We start from the raw sequence: 12,269 nt of genomic DNA, 5'->3' as shown, positions 1-12,269 counted from the left end.
TAATCAAGCACAGGCAGAGAGTTTATCTTCTGGTGAAAATGGCTGAAAGAAAGATCTGACGGACAGCGAAGAAATGACTTTTTAAAAAGCCAAAGCTAGGGACGAAGTTGAACCCAGGGGGTGTGAAAGAGAGAGAATTTCTTTTCACTGCCTAATGGAAGCTTCATCACCTATTGGTGGCCATGATGGTGGTAGAGTCTCAGGTTCCGGGGCTACAATAAAAGCAAGTTTTATCAATGGGGATGCTGCCAGCATCGTCTAAGGTAGAAATTAAGGGTCATTTACCATAACAAGTGTTTTCTCACTGGTGAACCATCAGGTCCTATTGGCTCACAAAATAAAGCTCAGTCACCCCACAGCCTCTTCACAAACCACAACAGAAGAAAGAATCGAGGATTCTAATTTCTGTCGTTCATTTTTAGCTATTTTCCCCACTACTGCTCCTAGTGCCTAATGAGATGTCACGTTAAAGGGAGGTCCGTGTAGCCTCTCAGAGGTTGTTTGCCTGCCATTTTATTTTCATGCAGGACAGTCAGGTTCACCCAAGGAAATGGGAAGAGGCAACAGACCCATCAGACCTGTAACCGTGTCTGAGCTCTGTGAGTTCTGGATGATTTTCAGCCTGATTGGATCTGATATTCTTTTACAAAAAATAGGAATTGAACTTACGGTCTAAAAAGGGCTACAGGTGTTCATGTGGTGTTCCCCACACTTACTAGTATCTGCTGCTGGTGGGCTAATTGATTTACACATGAAATGTATTCCATTTAAATCAGCAAACCAATGGAAGTCAGAAAGTAGTTTCAGTAATATTGTTATTCAATTTATTCATGAAATGCTGAATAAATTGAACAGTAACATTATCTAAATATTCTGACAGATGAATTCTCCAATGCCGTTTAGATCGGCAGTAAGTAAATTATATTTCATGCTGAATATAGTTTGGTTACAAAGTCTATTTGGGTTTTTTAAAAGAAGATCATGCAATAGGTTCCTATTCTATAGAACAAAAGAATTATTTTCTTTCAAGAAGAAAATGAAAAAGGGAGTCCGTTCTTGAAATAGAAAACAAAGCGAAGATTCTTTGACTTTTTTTTTCTTGCGGAAAGAAATTAATACGGCACCTACTGACCAGCATAACAGAACTTAAATCATTTTGCACTTATATATACTTTTATATTACATTTACCACGAGTTATCACTGATATTTCTGGACTAGGTGGTATGGAAAGTTTGGGGAAGCAAGCAGTGACTCTTTAGCAACTAAAAAAGAAAATATAATAATAAATAATTTAAATAGAGAATCTTCATTTATTCTGAAAGCAAGGCATTATAGCACAAGGTGTTACTGAAATGTAGCATCATCCATTAGAATGTCTGTGGCCAAAAAAAAGAATTCTGATTTCTCAAGAACTTGTCAGAAACAGACTATAACAGATGAATGGCAAAGCTGTAGTCATGTAGCAGATAGAAGTACACTAAGCAAAGTAAAACATGTGTGTCGGGGGGCAAGGGGGTAAACACACCACTCACCTCAGCACGAAACAGAGAAAACTAAAACTCGCTCATGGATTTGTGGCTAGAAATGAGTATACTTTACTATTCCGTCCACCGTGTCAGAGAAATGCATACAACAAACACCTGTAACTGGAGGTCTCTCCCTTTGTTCCACATTGTTAAACGCTCGAAGAGCCAAATGTCATTATAATCTTAGTGGTTAACTACGAAGGAAACCATTCTTATTGGATGGGGCAGACAAGTTGGGACACGGTAGATGGCTGAGATTTTCACGAAAGCGCTGAATTCTGCTTATAAAACCAGCCAAAACCAATGTGGGTTTTTACTCGTTAGCTTAACCACAAAGGAAAACCAAAGGAAAAGCAGCCTGTGTGGAAAGTGAAACGGAAAAAAGGAGTGTGTGAGGGCTCAGAAAGGCAACGAATGACTCAAATCAAAAAGCTTTTCGTGGTTTAGTTGCTCTCCTGAACCTTGACTAGAAAAGAAATTGTTAGCAGAGCTATAATGGTGGCTGACATAAACTAAATATATTTTAAAAAGCTAAAACCCAAACAATGGTTTATAGAGAACCACTCATTACTCTGTGTTGCCTCAGACCACGCAAAGTCAACTTGAGTTGGCTTAAGTTTAGGCACAGATTCAGAAGTGGTGATACTTGCTGTTAGGGGAAAGGTGTGGATATTCTTAGGTGACTAGAAGGTACAAATCAAAGGAATGTCAACTCATTAGCTTCCAAATAATTTCCCACATTTTAAAAGGAAATGTCACATTAAGAAATCTCTTTGCTCAAATACCTTAGAGTGATAAGAACACACTCTACCGCCCTAATTTGTATTAATGAATTTCCTCTCAGAAACCTTCTTTTACAGAAACCACTAAAATTAATAATATAACATGAGTAAATGGTAATCAATATTTGGAGACATTTTTTGATCTTTTCAAATTTTATCTCATAATGACAGAAATAATTAGATTGGAGAAACATTTATTTAAAGTTGGTGACCTAAACATAGAGTAACATTTCTCAGTCTGCTTGGTAACAGGCCCCTATTCAAAATACAGCTTAAATATAATAGTTACTGCCTTATTCTAAAGTCTTCCGGGCATACTTTTTAAATAAATGTACATGGAACCTCTCAGCTGACAGAGTTCTTTGATTTAAACTGCTGAGGCTCTTGAGTTTTATTAGCTATGCTTCTTTCTCGTAATAACCTCTCTGAGTTAGAATACTTCATTCCATTTCTCTGACATGGAGACCTCACCGCTGGTCACGGCATCAGCTATACGCCCTTTGCCTAATCCCTAATTCCCTTCCCTCTGACACCTACAACACATGGAAATCTCACTGCCTCTTTTTTTTTTCTTCTTCTTCTACTTTTATTGACCTCACTACCTCTTTAAAAGGAGTCATGAGGATTCTCTTTCCGAGCAGTTACACTTTTCTTCCTTACCCATGTCTGTGTGCAAAACAGATCATGTCCACTTAAGCAGAAAACCTCTTGCTTTAATAATTCTACTTTGTAAATACACATTAATGAAAAATCCATATCACAGTGAGAAATATATTCTTCCCAGAGCTAAGGGGTTAAAATTTTGATGAAAATAATGAGTTGTGACAAAGTTCCCCATATACAATCTCATAAATCAACATTTCAGACTGTTGTATAGATTCCGGATAGATAGAAAAAACAAAGATTTGATCATTTAACATATCCTGCAATCCTTACGCAGGGAATTGTCTCTGTTTTTAATTACATATACAGAATACCCCTTCCTGGAAAAAAAAAAAAAAAGCCTTCTTTTTTTCCGGCAGAACACCATTAATGTCTCCTGAGAAGCAAACAGAAGTCGGTGTTCAGAAATCAGCCCCAATTTAGAAACAAGTCATAGAACATTGGGAAAATACAACCCTTGCTAGTCATGCAGCCTGAGAATTGAGAAGGTCCCAAACAAGGCAAAGCTCTTAGGGGATGGAAAGACTTTTCCACTTTTCAGCTGAAAGGCTATTGTTTAGTGTGATCTGAATTCCAGTCAACTTTGGCATTGGAAACTATTTCACAGTCCTAGACAAGGGAGTCCTCAATCTTTCCCATCACTCTAATTCTGTGCTCTCTCTGTGATAGTCATGAACATAAGGAAACACCACACAGCTCAGAGAGATGCTATGATAATATCAGAGAAGCTGGATATAATGACATCATTTCATCACACTTTCACTCTTTTCATGAAAGATATATCAAATACCAAAATGCACATCAGAAGTTCTTGCTCTGAAGAGTGGCATTAAACAACTTTCCAACCCTCCTTTTGGAATATCAAAATAAAGCTCAGGGTAATTACCAGGTTTGGTGTGTGGCACTTCTGGACTGAGAGGGATTTTAGGTTTCAAAGAAATAAATTGTGTTTTACTGGGAGCTGGAAAAATAAAGAAACAAAATAATCAACAAATCGAATAGGCATTTCAGCGTCTAAAACCACAAAAGGAAAACCTATACCTCAAGTACTATAAACCCATAATCTTCGATGATTTTGGAAATACTCCATTAAAATATTTCACAGAGCAGCATTCAATGAAAACACAATAATACATTTTCATCTTTTTGAAAAAGCATTTCAAGAGAAATAGCATTGCCACTAGGTATCATAACTACACAGACAGTGATTTTAACCCATGATTAAAAAAACCAAAATCAGTGTAATTATTTTGTACCTTATTTCACATTCCTCAGCCACATCTAAGTCTTTAAGCACCAGAGAAGAGAAATGTTTTAAAATTCATATTTACTGATAGGTATAATGCTATGATCTGTGGCATGAAGAAATTTTACTAACATCATAACAGAAAGCTGTTTTTCCAAATGAAGTATGAAGTTGAACTTGAGGGCCTTATTCAAAAAAATGGAGAACTGTGTATAAGATGCAACTTTAAAAACAATGATTGCGTAGAAGATGAGAAAGCATCAGTGGTTTCACGGCTTTCCAGGGTACAGGATTATGTCTAAATGCTGAGTTCACATCAACCAGCCACAGGGTCAGCTATCCAACACCATGAAAGTCACGGAGCTGATATGTTCTATGAGATATTTAGTACTGCTGAAATGATCCAATGAGAACAGCGATTGAGACATTACATAAAAGCTGGCATATTGGACTTTCTCATGGTGAAATGAAGTAACACATTTCCTAAGGACATATCGTTACCCAGTGTTGTCCGTGTAGGTTCAGGGCTTTTAGAAATTTTAGATGTAATTGTTCCAGGACTTGTGGTTCTTTCTGGCGATGGAAAGGAAAAAAAAAAATTAAAATATTCTAGAGACAATAAAAAAAAATCCTCCAAAGAGGAGCTGAATGACCCTTTTAAAATCCTGTCATATTTAGTCTGTGTTTACAAAGTATCCAGTGAGTAAAAGTTTGGGGAAAGAATTTTAAAATTCAGTCATAATAGTATAGGCTTCAAAAAAATTGGAACCAGCAATGGAATAATCAAAGCCCGGTTTGTTGAGCATGATTCTGAGTGTACTTTTCAATAATGCAAAATATTACCTCCAGGCTGATGAGCTACCTCTGCCTCAGACTCTATGCCATAATAGATGTATGTTGTTCTCCCCTCTTCCTCTGTCTAAACCCTGCACATATTCTGAGAATTACATCCTCACCTCTTAACTTTCTTTGTCTGAGCTTCTACACAAGTATTATAGTCTCACAAGCAGGTGATATAATCTTACGTAGCTATCATTGTTTGTGATGTGTTTTTTTTTTTTAAGATTATAAGCAATTGGAAAGCCAGAGACATGTCCTCTCAGCCATCACCCTAGTGCAAAACTGAAAACACAGAAGGCAACAAAAACAGGAACTATCAGCCTAATAAACACTTAAACACAGATGCATGCCAGGAGAATAAATTACTCTATATATCACGGTGACAGTAGGACCTGTTTCTACATTTATACCAAAATTCGCATGCAAGAACATCATTCACCAAAACTGATCTAACAATAGCAGCATACATATATTACTTAGAAATGTGGAAGTAAATACAAGAGAAACATGTTAAAGAATTGGAGAATGGGTCTCAAGGGTAGAAAAGGGTAGGGTAGTGGACTCCTCTAGTTAAATCTAGGCCTCGTAGTACTTAAAAAAAACTTTATGTATTACTTTGATTAAAAAAGAGAAACTCTCAGAAAAAAAAGAACAGCATTTACATAATTTTCAATAAAAACATTGAAAATGTTTGCTATTTGTTATTTTGCATTAGTTATTCATTCTCAGTTAATTCCAAATTTTATAGAGAATCATTAATCTACAGAATCATTTCTTTTTATAATAAGTAGATGGACATTATCTATTTGGACTTGAATATCCTGAAAGGTTCAAGAGACAGTTATTTACCAGGTTTAGTTCTTGGCTTTTTGGGCCTGAGGCGTCGTTTAGGTGTAGAAGGGACAGATGTAGTTTGCAGGGGAGCTGAAAGAAGATTTAATACAGCTTTGATAAATGATATTTCCCAGGGGTCAATCAGCTTGTAACTGTAAACTTATAAACTTCTTGAGGACAAGAACTGCTTTTTATTACTTTATATCTCTAGAATGCCCAGCACTGTGTTTTATACACAGTAGGTGCTCAATAAGTAAGTGTTGATTGAGCCAAATGCCTATATGAGAATTGAAGGTACATTGTTCAGTTAAACGTACTGGCATGGGGGAATCCTTGAGGGATTTAGGAACACAAGGTACGGATAAGAACTCAAAAGATGATTTACTGAACAGCATGGAAGAAGCATACGTGTTGGGATTTACAGAATGGAAAGTTCAGAACTTCTTCAATTCACCAGCTCACTACTAACCTCCCCAGGAGTTAATGAACTTTATTATTTTAGTACGTTTCTATTATAGAATATAGGTTGTTTTACTCTTTTACTTATCTTTCTTCATCATGTCCAGGATTGCAGGGCCTACGTGCTGCTCTTTATACTTAGACTACTTTGAGAGAGATAGTTTGACCAAGTGGTACCTAAATATGCTAACTGAAGACAATGTATTTTAAAAATAATTATAATCTATAATTTCAGTGCTATCTTCTGGTTGGCAAATTTAAAAGAAGTATAGAAAGGGAATAATACTTCAAAATAATGTATGCAAAGATTGAATTGTTATATTGTACACCTGAAACTAATGTTATATATTAATTTTACCTCAATTAAAAAAATACATAGACACCAAGATTATGAAAATTCTTTGAGGATTATCACAAGGCTAAGTATGACAGATAACCCAGCTCTTTGAAGAATTTCATGGTAGAGAATGACTGGAAATGTTTACTACTGAAAATATTCTGAAAAGGCCAACATGATTGATTCCATTGTCACTTTATCTACTCTTTCAAAGTACACAGCTATATAGATGTCATTAGTTACCAGGAGTTGTAGCTTGCATTTCAGGACTGGTAAAGATATCCAGTTTTTGAGGAACAAATGGTTTTTCGCTTGGAGCTGAAAACACAAACACCCCATCCCACCAAGTAATTCCAGTTAAAATGAGGTATTTTAAGAGTTTCAACATGCTTTTAGATGGTGTTACAAAGCACATGCTACAAGGACATGATTAAGAATGAAAAATGCATGTTGTCTTGAAAGCTGGTAGATGAAACGATAATTTAAAGTGGGGAAAAGGTCAGAATGAAATTGTTCAGTAGCTGACTCCAGGCAGATTCAATGCACGGAAGAGAGGTGATACAGGCCACAGACACATGAGATGGGATGAGATGGATGATGAAGATGTCCATGCAGTTTTCAAAGCTTTTCATTCCTTTAAGGATGGAAACAACATCATCTATTACAGTTCAAGAAAAAAAAAAGAGAGCCCAAAATGGAACATAAGATGCCTGCATTATAGAAAAAAATATATATTATATTTAGAAATAGGAAAGAAATAAATGATTAGATGTGATGGAATGAAATGGTCATTTGGAAGAACGGCATTCACATGGATTTTCTTTTGATGGAAAACAACGTACAATTTTTCTGTTAAAAACATTACCCAGTGTTGCCCTTGGCTGTTCAAGAGTTCTAGAAGTTTTAGGTGGGACAAAATCCAGAAATGGATCGCTTGTTGCTGTTGGAATAAATGTCAACATTTATAAAAGCTGTAGAAGGCCCCAGGAATAAACTACAAATTCCAGAGTAATAAATTATGCCTCAAACAGGGAAAAGTATTAAGAACACTTGAGAGGTTGCTGACCAACATTTTAAAACTAGTGATTCATTAGGAGTTGAAGATGAGCTCATTTTTAAAAACATATATACTTCAAATGTTAGAAACCATGATAAAACAGTGTTTCATATATTGAACGGTTTTCAACTGGTTTTTCTGGTTCCTTCTCTCTGTTTCTTAAACTGCTAGCAGAATCTACTCTTAGCATCCTATTTCATTTTTTAAAATTTTCTGCTGCTGTTTAAAATTATTTGCCTTTATTCATCATGGCGCCTACAGAGTTGAGATAAGGCTACACATACAAAAAAAATGCCAGACATGTCTTTGTGAGGCAGAGAACCGTCTTATTTACTTTGAAGCTCCTGCAGTACCTAGTTTAGTAACTGCTTAATAAATACTTGCTAAAAGCAACTATTAGACTGAGTTAAACTCACTGTAGATCGATCAGTAAGTGAATGCCAAAGATTCGGCCCAACTGAACTTCTATAGACAAATAAATGACATGATTGCTCTAGAGCAGGATTTCTCACCTTGGCACTATTGCCCTTTAGGGTTGGATAATTCTTTGTTGTGGGGGCTGTCCTGTTCATTGTAGGGGTTTTGCGGCATCTGTGGTCTCTACTCACTAGATGTCAGTAACATCTTCCCCAGTTGTGACAACCAAAAATATCTCTAGCCATGGCTGAATGTTTCCTCGGGGGGAAGAGAGTAAAATCACCCCCATTGGAGAATCACTACTCCAGGAGAAACTACTGAAGAATCTAAAACCTTTTTAGAATGATTATGAACAACAGAGTGATAGGCCATTGTCTTACTGTGCCTCAGTGGCAACCTAACCTATTTGCATCTCCCACATGTGGCAGAGTTTATTTACTGATGGGTGTGAAGAAATAATCGTTCAATGGGAGAAGTGAGTAGAATTCACCTCCCTGACACAGAATGCCACGTCTCTCTTGCGGAGCTCTAGAGAGCGTACTTTTTCATTCTGCAAAAATGAAAGGGAGAACTTGGTGCAGTATTGTCAGAATACCTGGCATTCAAAAAAAGAATTGAGAGGCTGAGTGTACCTGTGTGGGGCTCTGATATTTCAGGCTCATCTGATGTTGTAGGGCTGGAGAAAACATCATAAGTGGCTTTTAAAAGAAAAGGTAAAACAAAAGAGAATATGTTAATTTTGATTAATTTTAAAAGATTTCATGACATTTTAATGCTGGCTGAAGGAGGACAGCTTCATGTAGGTGCTAGCGAGATTTGGCTGTGGGCTACTGGTCTTGTCAGTAATGTGTAAGCAATCACTACAGAAGGACTCTAGTCCTTCTTGCCCTGAACTAAAGGCCTTTATGCACTGAGCCCTGACACTGGCCCCAGAATGATGTGAGCTGAGTGCTATATATTCACAATGAAGTAGTGCCAGCTCTAAATCAAATAGCTTCAAAGAGTACAAACATAAATTAAGTCAGATGGCAATCTGAGGAGAGATTTCCAAAGATGGAAACAGCAGTCACACTGGGGTAATTTTCACAGATCACAGCTTAGTCTTTCTACTTATTAAAAGTTACCTTCATGATGTCTGGATAGTACTTTACAGTTTGCACAGCACTTTATCGTTTGCACAGCATTTTCTCATATATCAACTTATTTAACTCTCTTAACATCCCTGAGAAATACGTGAGGTAGACATTAGCCCCATGTTATAGACAATGGGGTAGTATCTTCATTTTCTAGATAATAAAATAGAGATTCACTGGGGTGCATTTGCTAGTGGTCACACACTGGGACAGTCAAATTCTGCATATTTCCCATTTGATTAGCAGGGCCAGAAATGGCAGAGTTAAGACCAGCACCTTCCTCTCGTACCATCCTTCCTGCCATTTTACCTACAGGCAACGTTCTACTTTCCTCCATTGAGCCATGAGCCCGTCTATAATCTAGGTGGATTTAAAGATAAATTTTATATTCTACATAAAGAAAAGTAGGGCGACCTTAAAAATACAAGTTGATTTTAATGTAGGGATAATTTTCACATTCAGTTAAGAATTGAATCTGCAAGCAAAAACAGCATCAAAATTAAAAAGTTCCCATTTCTGTACAAAGAGCTGGTACCATGGTAATAAGAGGTATAGAAGAAGCATGAACTGTCAGGAGGCAGGTGTTACTTCCCTCGCCCATTGAAAACGGCTGTACAGAAATAAACTATAAAGGCAGGAGCTCATGGGAAAATTTACACATTGGGGTTACTTGTAATTCAGTGATAATGTAATGATTTTGGACCACTGCTAGTTGAAGCTGTAGGAAAGCTAAGATCAGATCGTGAGACACACTCTGATATACAGAGAGGGTAATTATATTGCAATACATATGAAAGAGGCAGGAAATATACTTCAGTTTGTGAAGGTGAATCTACTGCTTTGCAAAATCTTCAAAAACAGAAAGAATATTATGAGTTAAAATAAGCAGCTATCCCAAGAGTAAATCTATAACCTTGTAATGCAAAGTTCTCTTTAGCCTAGCTACAGTTTTAAAGGGTTAGATAAGAACGACTCATCTTTTAAAGGACAAAAATGTTGGCAGTTGCTGATCTCAGGTTCACTTTAAGACAATTTCAAATCACTAATCCAGCAAAGTCAGCTCGCTCTAACTACTAGACAAATTAAGAAAACTTTACGAACTTGTATTTAACCCTCTCATACTAAGTAAGAAATTATGAATTAATAGCTGACTGATGGACTTTGTTGCTTTTGAAAAACACCATGACTGTCTTTATGTTATTCTAACTCCCACATTTCCCTTCCATCTAGCGACACTGGACCAATTTTCTTATATTCTGTACTTTTTTTTTTTTATTCTGTACATCTTATTCTAAGAGATGACGTTTACTCACCATCTTTCTACCTCTTTTCCATATTTACAGTGCCCTTGCATTCTAGAGGTTCCAGGCCAGGCTGCCATCTTCCCTCAAGTTATTCCCAGAAGACACTGTCCTGGAGAAAGAAGCCCTCCTTCTATCATCCTCTGGCAGTTGTGACTCATGTTTGGAAGTTCCCGATTGTCAGGGACCTCCTTCTTCCAAACATTTTCTCAAATAAATTTAAGATTAAAAATCACACATTTGCCAGCAGATTTGGTCCCTGAAATTTCTATTTCTGGAGCTTCTGAGAGTTGAGCACTAAAAACACACAGATACCACTTGCTGGAAGTTTTATGTTGTTTGGGCAGCTCTGAGAAGCACACTACCATCTCATTTCATTCATGGATTTAACAAGAGTTTTTGACTCTGAAGTAATGGATGTCAGAGGAGAGGACAGTGTGAGAAATGGAGTTCTCTAAAAATCAACTGCTCTTGATTTCTTTACAAAATTCTTGTAAATATACTTCTTTCTATACCAGAGTACAATGCAGATGTCCCTGGTTTTTAAAAAGCTTCTCCAGCTATAAAACTGATAAATAGCTAAGAGTCAGCAGTAAACCCTTCATTTTTTTTTTTTTTACATGCTAATCGTGCATTACTGTTTAGAGGCAAACATCTTCTATCACCAATGTTTACTTTAGTGGGTGAAACACTCCAGCCATTTGTCATTAAGCACTATTTCTAATCTTGCAGTCACAGAACATAAATGGGACCAAAATTTGTAGAAGTCTAATGTGAGTAAAATAGGCAGTTCAATTCAGTGGTTATAAAAAGCAATATTAGTTTCTTTCAAAAAACAGTAATGGATCATAATCATGATAACTAAATTTTACTTTTATATTTTTCAGACAAAAAATAATATGAAATAAGGCACACTACAATTTACTCATTTGCTTATAACTTCCTAAAACCACATTGCTAAATTACGTTTTATTGGTTGTAATTTTATCTTTACTTTTAAAAAGCTGATTAGATGCAAATTCCATAATTAAAGTACTTTGATATTGCTCTGGAAACGTATGATGGCACACAGACAAGGCCTTTACAATGATCAAGAATTCATCCACTTTACACACTACTATACATGAAATAGATAACTAATAAGGACCTACTGTATAGCACAGGGAACTCTACTCAGTACACTGTAATGACCTATATGGGAAAAGAATCTAAAAAATGGTGGATATATGTATATGTATAACTGATTCACTTGGCTGTACAGCAGAAACTAACATAATATTGTAAATCAACTATACTCCAATAAAAATTAATTTAAAAAAGAATTCATCATTTTATTCAAATCCCATGAATATTAATAACTATGTGAAAGATTCCTTTTTTGTTGGACTTCTAAATTTATTATTTTTTTTATTGAACTACAGTTGATTTACAATGTTGTGTTAGTTTCTGTTGTACAGCAAAGTGATTTTCATATATATATATATATTTTTTTCAGATTCTTTTCCATTATAGTTTATCACGAGATATTGAATATAGTTCCCTGCGCTATACAGTAGGACCTTGTTGTTTACCTATTTTATATATAGTGGTTTGTTTCTGCTAATCCCAAACTCCTAATTTATCCCTCCTCACCCTCTTTCCCCTTTGGTAACCATAAGTTTGTTTTCTATATC

The 12,269-nt window shown here is 36.1% G+C and overlaps 1 protein-coding gene across 18 annotated transcripts in view; it reads right to left on the bottom strand.

Annotated features, from left to right (window-relative positions):
- The window catches only part of ABI3BP (ABI family member 3 binding protein), a 262,791-nt gene that overhangs the window by 105,018 nt on the left and 145,504 nt on the right, over positions 1 to 12,269 (bottom strand). For 17 of the 18 annotated variants that reach the window (XR_009047795.1, XM_057697718.1, XM_057697719.1 and 14 more), the window contains 6 exons: positions 8,795 to 8,860; positions 7,554 to 7,628; positions 6,932 to 7,006; positions 5,908 to 5,982; positions 4,720 to 4,791; positions 3,859 to 3,933 (listed from right to left, as the gene is read on the bottom strand). Coding sequence is in view for 17 of the 18 variants with exons in the window: in XM_057697718.1 (XP_057553701.1) it covers positions 3,859 to 3,933; positions 4,720 to 4,791; positions 5,908 to 5,982; positions 6,932 to 7,006; positions 7,554 to 7,628; positions 8,795 to 8,860 (438 nt within the window). In the remaining variant the exon portion in view is untranslated. The remainder of the gene's footprint in view (positions 1 to 3,858; positions 3,934 to 4,719; positions 4,792 to 5,907; positions 5,983 to 6,931; positions 7,007 to 7,553; positions 7,629 to 8,794; positions 8,861 to 12,269) is intronic. The other variant, XM_057697729.1, reaches the window with a different exon arrangement.

This window comes from Hippopotamus amphibius, chromosome 10 (assembly GCF_030028045.1).
Source record: "Hippopotamus amphibius kiboko isolate mHipAmp2 chromosome 10, mHipAmp2.hap2, whole genome shotgun sequence".
In the NCBI taxonomy this organism is placed as follows: Eukaryota; Metazoa; Chordata; class Mammalia; order Artiodactyla; family Hippopotamidae; genus Hippopotamus; species Hippopotamus amphibius.
Note: the sequence above shows the minus strand (reverse complement) of the source record. Positions and strands in the feature narration are given on the sequence as shown.